The following is a 16,167-nucleotide window of genomic DNA, read 5'->3' as shown; positions in this document are numbered from 1 at the left end:
TCAGCAGGAGTAATTGTTTTAAAATGGTATTTAACCTAATCCATTTCTTCTTACCCAGACCCGAGGAAGGGCATTTTATGCCCAAAAGTTTGTCTGACATGTCTCCCAACTCTAAAATGGATCCAATAAAAGATATTTTGCTTCTCATATAGTGCTAGCATTATATTCTAACAGAACAAAGTTCCTTACTGTTGGGTCCCCTTTTGTATGGTCTCGGTTTCTTTTAAAATAGCATTCAGTGTCAAACTCTAATGATTCGGTGGGAGATGGGGGGTCAGAGTGACCATGCTTGTCATTTGGTTGGGCTAATGACAGCTGCTACTAGTAACAAGGGATCAACACAAAATTAACCTACTCATATATTTATAGATTCATAGAAGTAGGGTCGGAGGGGACCCGAGCAGATCATCTAGTCTGACCCCCTACCCTGGGCAGGAATGAATACAGGGCTCTTATGACCCCTACTAAGTTTAAGTTCAAATAACCCCAGCTAGGTAGTTATCTAATATTGGAATCTAATATTTCAGCTTCCAACAGTACTTTCTTCTGCGGCATGCATCCTTCCGAGGTGTAGACTGGTATCTCATTTCCTGTTAATATCTTGGATAACCTATTCATATTTGGGTCTGTTTATCTTTCCTTTTAGGTTAGCCTCTCCAGTTCCATCATTGCTGTCTGTAATGCTGAATTCTCTCCAACTTGTCTATCTTTCTGGTCATCCTAATCATCGCTCTCTTGAATTCAATGAACTAAAAATAGTTCTAGTAATTGGCATGGGAAGAACATCTTTGCCATTTTAATGTGTTCAGTTTAATCTTTCTGGAAATAGCTTTGTATATTTAGGTTCTAGATTTCATATACGACAAGTCAGTAAGGGTTTTACTTATCGATGTGAACTGTGAGCATCCTCGCATTGTAAGCTGCTCCAGGGCAAGTTTCTGCAAAGGCGCTATGGGTGCGTGCACACACACTAACTTTCTGGCAGTTAAGCTGGCTTAATTTTAAGTTGATTTAACTGTCAGAGCATGCAGATGTATGTGGAACAGGGTTAACTTAAACGCAGCTCGAGATAATACATTTCCAAGGTGCGTTATCTTGTGTCACATTAGTAAGTTGATTTAGCTCACGAGATGGCTGCGACCATATCATACCTGCGTACACTCCAACATGGCTTAATTTAAGTCAACTTAGTTAAGTTGACTTAGTTAAATCACCTTTGACTTAGTATGTGTGTCCGCATCCTACGATATCAACCTTCCTTTTTGGCTTTGGCTTTCAGGTTAATGTTAAATAAAAGCTACATAGTGACTCCTTGCCCTCCTTTTCTCTCTTATTATTCTCCATTCCCCCCACTCCCTGTCCCTTCTGCTCTGTGAAGGTCCAGCTGTGTCCCACTTCCTTTTTTTTTTTTAATTTGTCAAAGCAAAACTTCTTAGGCAAGCCATAATCTTGATACTGATTTACAGATATGTACTCCTGACTTGGGCAGAACTACTCAGACCTTTCACAGGAGTCTGCTGGGAGACCAGCTCTTTTAGAAACTCAAGTGGCTTGCTCTGAACAACCGTGTCCTCCCTGGAGTCACCAGGTATGGTGGCTGCCGGTGGGGTGTTTGCTCCTTCCCAGTACTTGAAGCTGAAGCGGTTAGGAAGGTATCTGGCCTGCAAGTCTAATGCATCTCTTTAGACTCTGCATTAAATGTGTAGTCTTCAGTGCTTGACCTGAGACCTGTCAAGATGGAATGTAACTAGGATTTACTGTTCTTGCAACGTGTGTGCCTCCCAACAAGGAAGTAAAAATAAGTAAGAGTGCATTTGCAAAACGTGGCGTTTTGATGAGCCTTTTTCCTATTCCGAGGGGCTTTTCACAAGAGCCGGAGGAAGAAAGTCTCTCCATTTTGGAGAGCGTGCTGTCATGCGTCAGATTTTCACGAGGGGCTTCAGTTGAAAGTGCGACCAGGGCTCCAGCTGTGTAGAACTACAGAGGTGTAGTCAGAGAGCCAGCACACCAACTTGTTATTACTTGTTAATAGAGCAAACTAAATGCAGGAAATAACTGGTGGAAAAATATGGAACAAGCTCATATTTCTAACCATTGCCCTGTAAGAAACAGTTTGTGTTTTATTGGGTCATTCACTCAATAGACAGGAATAGATTTTGCCTTAAAAGCAGAAAGTCCTGCGCCTAATATGATTAATAGACTTTATGAGAGAGGGATAGATATATATTGGGGAGTTAGGGACAGAAAGGAGGAGCAATAAATACACAGAGGAGGTAAATACTGCCTGTGTTATTAAAGGGCTGCCTTTAGTCGCATATATTCAAGGGGGGAAGAAAAGAAAACTGCTTGGATTTGTGCAAATCTGGCCTAGTTTGGGCTGCCTCTCTGCTAAATAGCTGCACAAAGTCTGTCCCAGTTTACAGCAGTACGCAGTGTTTAAAGGTATTTCTTCAGGTAACTGATAGCTACCGCAGGGTAAAGTTTAGAGCGGTCTCCACCAGCAGGGACCTTTTCCCAGCTCGCAAAGGAAGTGGCTGCTGCATTAAGACAAAACGCCACGAGGGAAAAGGAGAAATGTTTGCATAGGAATTCCAGTCCTCGGTTTCATAACTCCAGCCTTCTTACATAAAAGTCGGCAGGGTTGTTGTAGAAGCCAGAAACGGAAAGGACATACTGGGCTTCCCGGAGCCCGTCCGTGTAAGGGGAGCTATGGATCTCTTGCAGGGGTGGGGGTCGCGTTAGCATCCTTTTCTGTTCTGATCTTGTTTGAGTGCTGCTAACTATTGCTGGGGTTAATGCCTTGCTGGGGAGACTGTTTCAAAGACTTCGTTAAGGGAAGCGGTAGCTTTTTAACCCAGTGGATATGGTGCGCTGGCAGTGACTGTTGGAGGGAGACGGATCACTTCTAAGCGTTTAATGGAACATCCTTTTTTGGATCCGATTTTCATATCGATCGTTGCTCTGCTCTGTTTTGGATAGGTATTTCTACGTTCACAAGATGGAGCCCTCTCCATTTAACAGAAGACAATGGGCTTCGCAGTCGCTAAGGATCACTGCCAAAGAGCTTTCTCTAGTCAACAAGAACAAGTCGTCAGCCCTCGTGGAGAGGTTCTCCAAGTAAGTGCGGTGCAACTTCTGGCCAAAAAAAGCACGCGTAGCCTGGCAGCCGATGGCTCTTATCGTGCACCTGTTCCATATGCTTTTCCTTAAATTCAATTAAAACCTCTTCGCTATGCATTAGCATACTTCTCCATTGTACCTCAGGCATTGTTTAGGCTTGGTAATTGCTTTTTTTCCCCCAGAAAAAGAATTAGCAACCTATTTCTGGTTGCCCTCATTAGTGTTACCAGCTGTGTCTGAGAACAGAAGGGACCACTTTATCAGCCGACTCACAGTATTGTGCCCCTGGCAATGGGGCACAGCAGCTGTCACCCACCCATACAGTTTTTTGCATCGGGAACAGATCGTTACAGATTGGCATGAGATGCATTGGGCGGGTCTGACCTGCCAGTTCCTGTATACCAGCGTGGGCAACACTCTTCTCTTTGGATCAAAACTGTAATTAAAAGCCCAAGTGCAGACAGCTGCCGGTGATGGATTTTCCTGGTAAGAAACTTAAAGGGTTATCAGGAAAGGCTTGTCTAGGGAAATGTAGAGTGATTTAACATAGGCTCCCCACAACCCCACAGGGCTCTAATCTCTTTAAACCATGTGTGTTAGGGGAATGCTCTTGCTCCAGGGAAGCAAGGGAAGGGGAGCTAGATTATAGATTCTTAATTTTCCTTTCAGGTTACCATCTTGCCTAGTAGCCAAGACTTCAAGCTCGCTCCTTTAGACAGCAAAGAGATACGCTTGCCAACAAAGACATTGAAACCGCTATTTCAGAAATAGATGCCCTTTATTCACTGCTAATGTTGGAGTGGGGCTGTCCAAGAAAAGTGGCAATAAATGAAGTGGAAGAGATAAAATTATCTTCTGCAAATAAGCGCTACGTTTGGAAATAGAGTGGGATTGTTATTCCCTTCCCCTGTCTAATCTGCTCTTGATAATTTTGTTCCAATTTGACCTTTCTGCTGGTATTCCCTTCATTCTGGTGAAATTGCGCCCTTATGCACAGTGCTGAATTTTGCCCACGTTTCTACAGACTGATTATATTCTTCTTCCTTTTAAAAAAAACCCCCCAAACCAACAGTCTACACAGTTCAACTCAGCTTTGGATAACCTAGAGCTCCTGCACAGAAAAATATTTCTGTGATGCTCTGCATTGCAACTGAAGCTAGCTTTGTGGAAGTGTACAGCAGGCGTTACCCTGCACACTTCAGCGACAGCGAGAGAGGAACCTTTGGGCACCGCAGTGTAAGCCAGTGGGGCGACTATCCTGCCAGAGCATCAAATAAAGCTCTCCAAAGCATCAGCATTAGAATTGGTGCTTTTTTCCCTCAAAACTGAACAAGCCAACATAAGCAACTCAACCACGGCTGATCCTTTTAGGAGAAGCTAACTTCCTCCAAGGATCAGGCTCTCAGCTGAGCTGCTTGTTAGCCTTTTTTTATAGCTCTGAAACAGGTGACCTGTGGGCTGCTGCACAGTCTCTGGCATCAGAGCCATTGCCTGGGACGCGCCCCGTTAGTCGCCACTGGTGCAGCTAAGCCAACTTGCTTAAGGGGCCACCCTCGGCTGCAATGCTAAGGTAGTATAATCTGCCTCCAGTAAGGGGTAGACACAGGGGTGGGCAAAATGCAGCCCATCAGGCCATTCTACCTGGCCCATGGGGCCCCTAAAAAATTTAGACAATTAATATTTATCTGCCCCTGGCTGCCTGTCATGTGGCCCTTGCTGGCTTGCCAAAACTCAGTAAGCGGCCCTCCACCCAAAATAATTGCCCGCCCCTGGTAGAGCAATACTAGAACATCTTCCCCGCCCTCCTCCCCATTTTGTTGGCGTCCTCATTCCTGCGCCTTACTGTGCTACTGTAGAGGAGCCATCGCAGGAGCACAAACTCGGAAAGTTTGTAATGCCGTATGGCCGAGATTGCCTGAAATCCTTTATAATGCAGTTAAGTAAATGGCAGGAATTTGGCTGGCTGGCTTCCACGGCTCAGAATGGAAGCTGTGATGAGCGCAGCTTGTGAAGAGGTGGTCGGTGGTAGGCGAGACCAGCACCTCTTTGCTGCTCAGGCTAATAAGGGAGGCTGGATGCTGTGTAGGAACCACCTGTGCATAAGATATACAAATGGACTGCTACCAGATCTGGAAATAGATAATCTGTTATCTGCAGGCTGGAAGTTTGATTTGCTTCCTATAGTGGGCTGGGGCACTAAACGTGCAATAGGCATAGGAAGAGACTATAGCAGTTTTAGTTTGCGATGTCCCTTCAAGTTTGCTAGTGTTTCACTGGTCAGATATAACTTAAGGGTTTTATTTCTGAAGCCAACTTTATCAGCAAATAGGGTTGTAGTTTCAGCAAAAAATTTAAAAATACCCTCAAAAACCCTGAAACCTCCTCATTGTGACATTTGGAGGCCATCAAACGATAGGATGGTTTAGAATCCAAGGAAGAACATAAAGCATCTGTTTTGTGATCACTTAAGCATCTCTCATTCAACAAAGGTGGGTCTAATTGGCATTTCATTCCCTTAATGATACAAAGGCATGTGACTGCTGGACCATCCAGTGAGAAACTGAGGCAAAACACTCGCTCGTCCAAATCAAAACCAGGCTAACAGGCTTCCCCTTCTTCTGAAGCACAAGTCTTAAAGTCTTAAGTACAGTAACTTTCTGACACATTTGTGACTTCTTTTAAAAGAAAACACAAATAAAGCATGCTTTCTGCAACCAAAGACCAAGGTTTCCAAAGACCATGGTTCCCAGTGAGCTCTTTTCAGGTTTAGGTTTACTATAGTAAAGTATGGGACACCTGCCAGACTTTTTTTCTTTTTCTTTTGAATGGCTTCATTAATTAATGACTTTTAAATCTCTCATAATTCAGTTACATTGCTTAAAAGAAATCTTCCTTGTGACATTTTGCATTGCTTATATACTTTCTGACTTCTACCGCTTCCCGCAATGCGCAACCAGTCCTTATCTGCAAGTGTTAAGACTTACATTTTTGTTGTGTCTGTTGGGGCTGAAAAGTATGTAGTGTCCTTGCTTCAGGGTAAATGCGCTCCTGGGATTTGAATTCTAGATAAGTGGTGTGTTGTTTTTTTTTCCTTCCCCCAAAAGGTACCAGAAGGCAGCTGAAGAAGCTACCGCAGAAAAGAAAAGAAATGTAAGTATTTACAGGCTTTATAAAGTGAACAGCAGCAGATGGCCCACCATGCTTACCTCTCCTGTATCTGATGTGTTTGAGAGTAGCTGAACTATTCATGTGCTTTGCTTTGCACTTTCTTTGCAGGAGAATTTGGCTTTTCTGCCTTTCACTGAAGTCCTCCTTTTGACTTATCCCCGTTCTGCCTCCTCAGGGTTGACCGAAGCCCAAGGAAGTCAAGTGACTTGTCAAGTGACTTCTACCACCAAATGCCAATACCTACTCTTAGCTTGAAGCTGCTGTGCCGTCTGTACTCGTTTCCTCATTTCTAAAGTAAACTTTTCAGCTTAAAAGGGAGCTATCCGATTCCAGGAACGTTAATCAATGCTATTCCCTTTTCTAAGTGCAGAGTGCATTAGGGGGATCCTTCTTGGAAACAAGTCTACAAGAATTCAAATGTCTCCGCTGCGAGATACTGGTATAACCATGCGGTTAGCAGTTCTAAAACCTTTTCCTGGAAGTAGTTTCAAACTGCAGCATTTGAATGTTAAGCTTCAGTGGCTCACATTGCATCCAGCTCTGGAGTTGTGGTTAAGGTCTCTCTCTACGTGTGTTTTATATCGTGGAGACATCCTCACAAGCATGACATTGGTTTGATATAGCACCTTTAACTCAGGATCTTTGGAGCAGAGGCAAAATCACAGATGCAAACTTACTTGTTCCTTTCCGGTGCCCTGATCAGCACTTCATTCAGCATGTTCTGTCCTGCTTCTGATTGCCTAACAGATAATGAAGGCTAGCAGAACAAGCAGCCTGCTGGGGAGAGGTCCCACCTCCATCATCCAGGTGGGCTTGGAGAACTGATCGTTAATATGGCTGCTATCAACTGTGGCCAATTTAATAAGCTCTGCTGGTCCTTGAGCCACAGAGGACATAGAAAGGTGGGAGCTGAGAGAGAAAGGAGTGAGGTTGTTCTGTTGTCAGTCCTCCATTAGTATGGATTGTCTTGTGGGTCAGTCATTCTTAGCTAAAATGGTGTTTAAAGCAAACCTATTCTTTAAATAGGAGACCTCTGACTCAGTGGAGATAATAGGGGGAAAATGCCAGCTCCCTACTCAGCTCTTACGTCAGTGAAAGGGGCAGGGCAGAGCAGTGACTAAGCACAGATGTCTGTGCCACAGCTCTGCATTTAGCAGCACACCTGGTGTCCAAGTCTGCAAGACCTTCAGCATCTAATTCTCTCTGCTCTGCATAGTAGTTTTCTGCCACTTTGGCTGCATTTTTTTCCATTTGCCCTATACCTTCAGTGCTTTTAAATGCATCAAACTAACTGATCTTCTCCAAGCTTAGGTGCATGCTAGCTAATTTGCCCAGCAGCATTCAAAATGTGACCGGGAGAGTAATAGGGTGAGGGACTTAAAGCCCAATATAGCTGCTAATCCTCTTTAATTCCCATCAGCTTTACAGACCTGTTCCGCTTGCCGTTTGTTTCAGGCATGGCAGGATCCCTGAGGAATGACTAGAAAAAAATGCAGCATTGGCAGGTATTAGACTGTAAGTGGCTGAACGCAAGGTGGTCTGGTGTCTGGGTGTGGGGTAGCCCGTGCTGAGCAGAAATAGGTTTAAAGCCTTTGAATCTGGGGACAGCACTGCTGTAGGTGCCTAATGCGTTGTGATGCTACAGGGCTAGGGGAACGTCTCTCAAGGTGCGAGGATGTGCCATCTGGTAACTGCAACCTCTTGTCTCGAATGGAAGGGTTAGTTTCAGTATTGCTCAAATTGATCAGATGTGTGTAACAGCGGTCTCACCTGAAGCCTTACATAGGGTGGTCTAATAAGGAACTAGACAGTGTTTTGGGTTTTTTTGTTATTAAAATGAATACAGTTGGTATTAAAGTGCTACCGGTAACTTGTAGCAGAACACGAGTTCAAAGCAGCGGTGGCTTTGGAAAGCAACTTGAGTTTTTTGGAACAACCTACAAATTGTTCTCCTGCTTGTCTTGCGGAGCGGCTGGGAATCATCACGGCGCTCGGCATAGCGCTCCTCTCTCGCCTGCCTGCTTCTCCCCATTGTTAAGATAAGTCTGCAGCTTGTTAAGGCGTGGATTTTATTTCCTTTTGCTGGAAACAAAGAAACAAGTAGAGCAAACATGTCGATTCAAGCCTTTGTGTCTCATTTAATTCTCATTAGACTTGGACTCCCTTTTTTTTCCCTTATAAGGCCGCCCTGTTTTATCACTTCCTGCTTCAGCTCCTAACTTTTTTTTTCTGTCTTCTCCCCCCACCCTCCTTCCTCCCCTATCCTGGATGCTTTCTCCATGTGGCACAGTTGTAACTATTCACAGCTGTCTGAAAAGCAGCAAGCTCAGCTCAGCATCGCGCCTTTAGCTTCCTTTCGTGCGGAAAGGAAGTGGTGTAATGCTTCATCGGGCCATTTATAACTGGCATTAACTTGTTCTTTTTAGACCACAGACAGCCTTCCCCCTCATTTTAAAAGGGGGACCCTGAGCGCGTTAAAGAAGAAGTGGGAGAATCCAGCGCTGGGAACCGAGTCTTGGAAGGAAGCTCCGCGAAGCAGCTGTGCTGAGGTTAGGCAGAAGGTCACCGGCGTCAGAGTCGAAAGCCGCCCGGCTTCTCTAGCAGAAGCTGATCACGTCTCGGGGGTCAGTGCTACATCTCAACCCCGGGCCCCTTCTGGAGCCGTCGGCCAGGTGCGGTGTCCCGGTGCTGACCGCGAAGATCTTAAAAGCCACTCGCTGGAGAGTGATAACATGGAAAATTGTCTAAGAGAATCCAGACAAGAAGTAGGAAAGCCCGAGGCCAGCGAAAACCCAGACTCTTCAGGGAAGATAGAGAAATATAGCGTCCCGCTAAACAAACTGAAGATGATGTTTGAGAAAGGGGATGCAACTCAGATCAAGGTAAGGATCGACTATTATAGAGGCTGAAAATCAGCCGTCTCCTGGGCATCGGGCAAACTCTTTGCACGGGTTGGCTTAGGGATAGTTGTGCTACAGAGGGCAATTCTGGCTTGCGATTAGACTGTAAAAGTATTTCCGTGGCTCGTGTTAGTGACGTGCGTTTGAGCTGGGTGGATATGCGCTGTAACGTGCTCAAAGCTTCAGGGATGTCGCGAATGCTCTCTGACAGTTCCACAATAGCAGGACGCTGGATTTCTCAGTTTTCTTAACAAAAAATCGACAGCCAGACAAAACCCATAAAAAGAGAAACTAATTTGGATTGGCTAGATGGCACCAACCCAAAGAAGACTAATTTGGATTGGCTAGATGGCACCAACCCCAGGAAAAGCCATTGTGACAAATGCAGAATGTGTTGGTTTTTAAATGCTTTTTTTTCTCTCCCTCTCTACTTTGATTGCATCTTCAGCTATCTAAGGGCGCTGAGACCGTGAGTCACTTTAAACATGAATTGTAAATGGGTTGTAACCTAAATGAAGCTAGCTAATAGAGATAAAACCAAGGGCTACTTGTAGGGAGCTGCTGTGTAGCAGGGTCTCCTCCTTGCTGTTCTTTCAGCTATGCATCCTAACAAATGTTTCTTATCAGCAAAAATCCTCTCGCAGGAAAAAGAAGTGAAGATAGCCAGGCAGCTCCTGCCTTACTAGTTCTGACTTGCAAATGCACAGGGCTTGCATTTTCCTACAACTGCTCATGAAATCTGATCCTGCATGTGCACTGCAGACTGTGTGTCCCAAGGGAGAATTGCTTAACTAGAAAATGAGTTGCATATGCCAGTGACTTACAATGCAGTCTTGGATGCTGGTGGATTTTCCACTTTTGTCATAGTTTCCTATATTTCTGGCTTTGTCTTATGCGGGGTGGTTTTATTACAACATTCAGTAAAACAAAGCAAGAGAGACGGAGAGAGAAATCTTGGATGCTGAAACTATTTACATACAATAAATGGAGGCTTGTGTTCAACTTTAATATTCAGGCCTTCATGTTGACACTCGGAATCATTTCTACAAGAAGAGCTTTGCATGTGAGCTTTTTGCCTGCGTTATTCCTTTATAATTATTACTTTCATAAAGAGTTACATTATTAAAGAAGAGCTTTCTGGGCTGTCTCCATCCCAAAGGTGCTCATTTTTAAAAGATATAGCAGGGCGTGACTTTGGGAACGTTTCCCCAGGAATCCTGGGAAGCTGCACCCATGGGACTGAACCACTCAGACGTCCAAGAGAAAGTTTGCAGGCACCATCTGAATAGGGTGAAGGAAGTTTTGAGCCCATTGAACTCCTTCTCTAACTGGAATTTATACCCATGTATGAGATTAGTCATCCTTTGCTGCAACAGTGTTTGCAGAGTGCTTCCTACAGCAGCTGCCTCGCCATGGTTTTGGAAGTCAGGAAAGCTAACCCAAGGAGGAATTAATTTGTGTTGCACCCAGCTTGTTTTGCAGATGCTTTCTCTTTCTTTAATCTAACAAGACATAGTTTGAGCGGGGGGGTTTAATGGGGGGAGGAATGATTTCTAGTTGGCAAAAAAAAGAGGCCTATTGTAAGGTTCCCGGCCCAGGAATTTGTTGGAGTTGCGGGGTGACGTCACGCAGTGGCAGACAATGCAGGCAGTCAGGCGGCCACGGGGATGTAGTAAAACCGGGTGAAGGTAGGAAACTACTAGAGCAGCAGCAAGTCTGGCTAGTTATGTAGTGCACGGTGCTCGGTTAGCTGTTCCATTCACCGTTCTCCTAAAGGGGCAGGCAAAACGTGGCCCGTGGGCCGGATGCGGCCCACCAGGCCATTCTATCCAGCCCGCGGGGCCCCTAAAAAATTTAGAAAATTAATATTAATCTGCCCTGGCTGCCTGTCATGCGGCCCTCGATGGCTTGCCAAAACTCAGTAAGTGGCCCTCGGCCCAAAATAATTGCCCACCTCTGAAATGCAGGCTGTTGCCAGAGTGCTGATCAGCGTGCAAGCCTGCAATGGCTTCTTTTGAGAGAGAGACTTTTCTCCCTTGATACTTGTCCAGCACTTCGGTATAAGCACTGTACAAGTTTTGTGTTTAAAAAAACAAACAACCCCCCCCCTCCCCCCCGCCAAAAAAAAAACCCTTCCACTGTGTACAGTGGGTCGGTCACACCCTGTCCAGCTGAGGAGGAGGTGGCAGAGCGCTCAAGTGACTTGGCCAAGGCTACAAAGGCAGCCAGTGGCAGGGTCCAGATTAGCATGCCGGGTCCCTGATTCCCTGTCTTCAGTTCGGTTCACTCAACAGTGCTCCGCAGGAACAAAGCTATTCAGGCTACCAAAACTATGAACGATTGACTGGTTTAAACTTTGCCTGGCTTGCATGCTGCATGATCTCTGCTTTTTCTTTTTTTTTTATTCTTTTATTCAAATCTTGTTCCAGTCCCTGCATCTCATAAGCAAGACAGGTTTTTTTCTTATTACTTCTTCAGGGAAGAAAGTGCCTCTAAGCACCTCAGTAACCAGCCCATCTGAGAAGAGCGTTGCGAGTCTCTGCATTTTACTACAACTAATTATCTCCTAAATTTTAATAGCAGATTTTATTTTTTCCTCAAACTTTTTTGGCAGTTTCAAAGATACCTCGTATAGGGTTGGATCAAACAAGGTATCCTGTGGTTTTATTGGAGCAAAATTAATTGTTAGGCCAAATGCCAAGTGTTGCTGACGTGAGTACAGTGCTGCCCCCAGGTGTGTTTCAATCAAGAACTGGGGGCGCTTCGGAGAGGTGGCTACATTTCCCTTTTCACAGATTTGGGGGGAGGAAGCGGGGCTGCATGCTGCTTTGGTCAGAATTGCACAGTGAATTAGTTATATGGTCACGAGATCAGGAGTTGGGACCTTGGGTCTGTTAAACCAGTTGGGTCCCATTGTTCCCTGGAGGACTCCAAACGCAGTAACTCGGGTCACTTGAGGTCTTCTATCCACCAGTGTCTAAAGAAAGACAGTTCCCAAGCTTGAGCTTAACACTGGGTTTTTCTACTAATTCAGGATTAACATGACTATTTAGTTGCATGCCATTGTGTCGTTCTGTGCCTGTGTGGCAGAGCTAACATTTTGAGCTCCCTTGTAAATAGTTGCTGAAACACCTTCCCCCTCCCCGCCCCACTTGCTTAAGTCTCACGGCGAACCGCTTCTGAACTCTAGCTAACAATTTAACATTGGCATCCTGTTTGGATTCATCTTATTGAATTGGATCGCTGGCTCGTAATCATGTTGGATATCCTCCTCCGCAGAAGTAGCTGATACTTGGATCTTTCGGGTGCAGATATTCCTGTTACCCACACATGTGTGAGAGCAAGGAGAGAGAGGGGAGATGATTTGTTTGAAATTCATAGTGCTCTCGTTATCTCGACTTGTACGGCCGTGAGAGCTGGCTTCCTGCTGCAGTGAATCGCAGCATGACAGTATATGGTTTAAAATGCGATTTGCTCCAAATTCTACACTTTGCCTTGTAACTCGGTCGGTTTGCATTGTTAGTTTTGTGAATCTGAACTCTTCAAATCCCGCTAAGTCCTTTTCTAGGCTGTCAGCTCCATAGTGTCCTCGGCATTGGAGGGGCAACATTATGGACTTGGTGTAGCTAGGAGGATGGTCAGTACGCTGCTTTTACACAGTATGGAAACACCTGAGCGTGCTGCCCCAAATCTTACATAGATGCAGCATGAAATGAATGTTACCTGTAATAGAAAAGATCTCCAGAAGCTGTAGTATCTTTGTGTTTTCTCAGTGCATTGAGTCCACATAATCTCCCCAATGAAGACGTGGGGGAAAGTCTGTGCAAGTGAGTTCCTGACTGCTGACAGGAAGGAGGATGTGGGAGATGGGAAGGGAACTTGAGTAAGCCTGTAGCCCTAATTTGTAAGAACCTCTGTTCCTAAAAAAGGATTAGTTATATGTCATGCAAATGAGAGCGAGAACCAAGTTTTGCAACCTCAGAGCTCCCGAGACCTGATTCTGTAATACTGAAGGCTTCCCCTTGCCCTTACCTGTCCAGTTCAGCTTTCTACCTGGATTGTGTTAGAGCTTTGGTAAACTTCTCTTGCCGTTGCACTTGTATCGCTGACGGCCGCGCCGCACCCAGTGTGCGGAAGTTTGTGCTTGGTGTTAACCTCCCGGGCCATGTCAGCTACTTCTCTGAGCTTTTTGATATTAAGATCAGCCGGTAGGGTAGACACCAGTTCCTATCTGTCACACCCTCCTCGCATTGCTTGCCAAGAAGGATACTGGCTCTTGGATGTTCGCTGCCTGCCGTACTCTGCCCTATGTCCCGGGATGGAAAAGAACCCATCCAAAAGCTGGAGCCTGTACTTGAACTCCAAACTGGACGTTTCCAAGACCTTGGAGTGGACTCTGCAGCATTAGAAGGGAGCAGGGGCTTGCAAGGGACATGCCAACAAACCTTGGCGACAAAAGTGAAGAGTCTGCAAGTTCCTACAAGGGCTCGGGCAACTCCCAAACAGCGTCTATCAGCACCTTTAGCAGAGGGAGAAGGCTTGTCTTGGCCAAGTCTATTTTAATTAAAAAAAAAATAAAAAAAAATGTTAATGTTATCAAAGTCCTAAGTCACAGAAACATAAAATTCCGTCCCACATTAATGGAAAACGTAAGAGATTTTTCCTTTCCTAATGAAGGTCCTCTGTCTTGTGTGCTGAAGAGCACTGATTTTTTCACAGTGATTATTTTCCAGTGTAGCTCGGCTAGAATAAAACATTGGCATTTCCTTCAGTTTGGTGACCAGCAAATGAAAAACTCGTTGGCAGCAGGGGGTGGGGGGAAAAGTGTGGTTGGTGCGTCTTGCCAAACCTGCCCTCTTTTCTCTCCTCAGCCTGTAGTCTTAAATCTCAAAGTCAGCTGGAAATTAACTCTTCCTGGGGATGATGGGACTCTTGTCACCTTCTACTAGTTGATAGGGTGTTTTCACAGCTGAAATTCAACCTATCTCGATGCAGTCCGATTTAAACTCTGCACACCGTGGAGCAATAAGAGGGGCTGTTAAAATATATTTTTGCAGCTGCTGGATTTTTATCGAGCGTTAAATTTGTGGGGGACATTGGCAGGGTTGGTTGCAACAAATACATATCCAGGCTGGATGAGCCAGCCAGAGCATCTGTCTGTGGCTCGTGCAAAATCTCCTGTCCAGCCATCACTACTGTGCGGATACGGATTATCCCAGAGATCTGAAGATTTCTGTCCGGGACCATCCTGTTTAAGCGACAGCTTTACTAGAACTAATTTGGGGCGTGCCTGGACTCGGATTACTCTTGCTTAATTGACACGAACAAACTTGTGGTCATCTGGGACTAACCTTCATGCTAGGACTTTGCTATTTAATCACTGGGCTTTGTTGCAGGTATAAAAGGCTCAGTACCTTTTCCCCCTGAATTTGACACCTTCATAAAGTGTTTGGTACTGAGTTTGCAACCTGTCAGCCTATCATTGAAACTGCCAGTCGCTCCAAAGCTCTAGTTTATGGCAGTGTACTGGGGAAGGTAAATGTACAAAAAGATCTGCAATCTTTGTGGCTCTGGGGCACTCAAGCAAAGATGACTAATCGCCTGCTACAGTCCAAGGGCACTTATATGCCTCTGTGGGGGGTAGGTATCCTTTAATGAAACTTTCTTTGCTGAATAGCATGTCCTCTGCCAGACTTGTTCAGTCCAATGAAGGACGTTTGCTAAAGACACCTGCCAACCTCAAAGGATCAACAATCTCTGCTGCGTCGGAGAGCTGATAAGTGGGTTTTGTCTTTAAACAGATTCCTCGGGACCAGACCAAGACTATAGGTGGCAGGAGGATCTCTGAAAACAGCTTCTCTTCTGAGGACCTTGATACCGGTTCTGGTGAGAGAAGCCGTAGCGCTTCAGGTTGGTAATCCCTGGAGGCAATTGGACCCGGGCACGGGAATTGCTCCATTTGACATGTGAGACGCAAGGGGAATAACCTTATCTGGCAGAGACAGGAGAGAGATCAAACGCTCTCACCAAGGGGTTTAAGGGTTTTACAAACTTAAAGCCTTGTTGTGTAGCACCTTTACTTGCTAACTTTTTTTTTTTTAACCGAGGTGCGGGAAACAACTTTGGCAGAACTAAGAATACAATTGTATCTCCTGACTCTTAGCCCCAGGTTTCTTATTAGATTATGCAGTTTAACTAGTATAGATGCTAGAGTAGCAGTAGACTTATTTCTCCCTATTTGGCTTGTGTCCCTCTATGGTGAAACTCTTGTTGCTTTAAATCCACATGACCTTTCCTCCAAAGCTCTGCAGCTGCTATTGAGCTCTTGAATTATGAGCACTGCTGAATTGATCAGATGTCCTTAAATAGCTTTTGTTCGAATGATGGCTTTTAAATATGACTCCAGTGTATTTCCAGCCTATGGCTAATACTGGATCTTGCTTCCTAGCGCTGCAAACCATGCTTTCCCCTGAACAATGCGGGATGCAATGAAAAGCATCAGTTCTTCCCGTTGTGCACCTGGAGGGACGTTGAGTCGAACATGTTTATATTGCGTCTTGTAAATTAAAACGAGTCAGACATTTGAGACCTGGTTTATTAAAGATCTCCGTATTATTAGTTCTGTTGCGTGATCAAAGCTGTCATGAAAGGATTGACCCTTAACCAGGAAGACATGTAGTGCATTGATCAGAGCTGCTGGATTCCTAAATCTATGCCCTGCCTAAAATAAGGGCTAGATGACTGTTAACTGAAGTGGGTTAAGGCAAGGAGCAGTGGGGAGGGAGACACAGCCCTGTGAGTTAGATCCGAGTCTGGCTACGTTCTACCACTACGGCCTTGATCAAATGATCCAGCATCTTTATACTCCTGCTGCGTAAAATGGGGATACCTCTAACCAACTTGCTAGGATGCTTTGGGACCAAGTTTGAACTATCTGTAAAATCTTGGTCGAGAGAAGGCATAAATAGTGTATTTAGGG

At 45.1% G+C, this 16,167-nt stretch overlaps 1 protein-coding gene and 1 long non-coding RNA gene across 5 annotated transcripts in view; one reads left to right on the top strand and one right to left on the bottom strand.

The window, feature by feature from the left end:
- LIMA1 (LIM domain and actin binding 1) overlaps nt 1-16,167 on the top strand; it is a 34,825-nt gene that overhangs the window by 4,999 nt on the left and 13,659 nt on the right. The window contains exons 2-5 of one of the 4 annotated variants that reach the window (XM_006030724.2): nt 2,980-3,117; nt 6,225-6,270; nt 8,715-9,170; nt 14,990-15,098. In XM_006030724.2, coding sequence (XP_006030786.1) covers nt 2,999-3,117; nt 6,225-6,270; nt 8,715-9,170; nt 14,990-15,098 — 730 coding nt within the window. In that variant the 5' untranslated portion in view covers nt 2,980-2,998. Of the gene's footprint in view, nt 1-2,979; nt 3,118-5,932; nt 6,134-6,224; nt 6,271-8,714; nt 9,171-14,989; nt 15,099-16,167 lie in introns of those variants that run through there. The other 3 variants (XM_006030727.3, XM_014523228.2, XM_025212408.1) reach the window with 3 other exon arrangements.
- Nucleotides 5,033-6,798, bottom strand: LOC102383964. The gene is made up of 3 exons (XR_324661.3): nt 6,327-6,798; nt 6,105-6,247; nt 5,033-5,213 (listed from the first exon to the last, which is right to left on the bottom strand). It is a non-coding gene; the product is annotated as an uncharacterized LOC102383964 (long non-coding RNA).

The sequence above is a fragment of the Alligator sinensis genome, unplaced genomic scaffold (genome assembly GCF_000455745.1).
Source record: "Alligator sinensis unplaced genomic scaffold, ASM45574v1 scaffold1329_1, whole genome shotgun sequence".
In the NCBI taxonomy this organism is placed as follows: Eukaryota; Metazoa; Chordata; order Crocodylia; family Alligatoridae; genus Alligator; species Alligator sinensis.
This window is presented reverse-complemented; position numbering and strand designations above follow the sequence as displayed.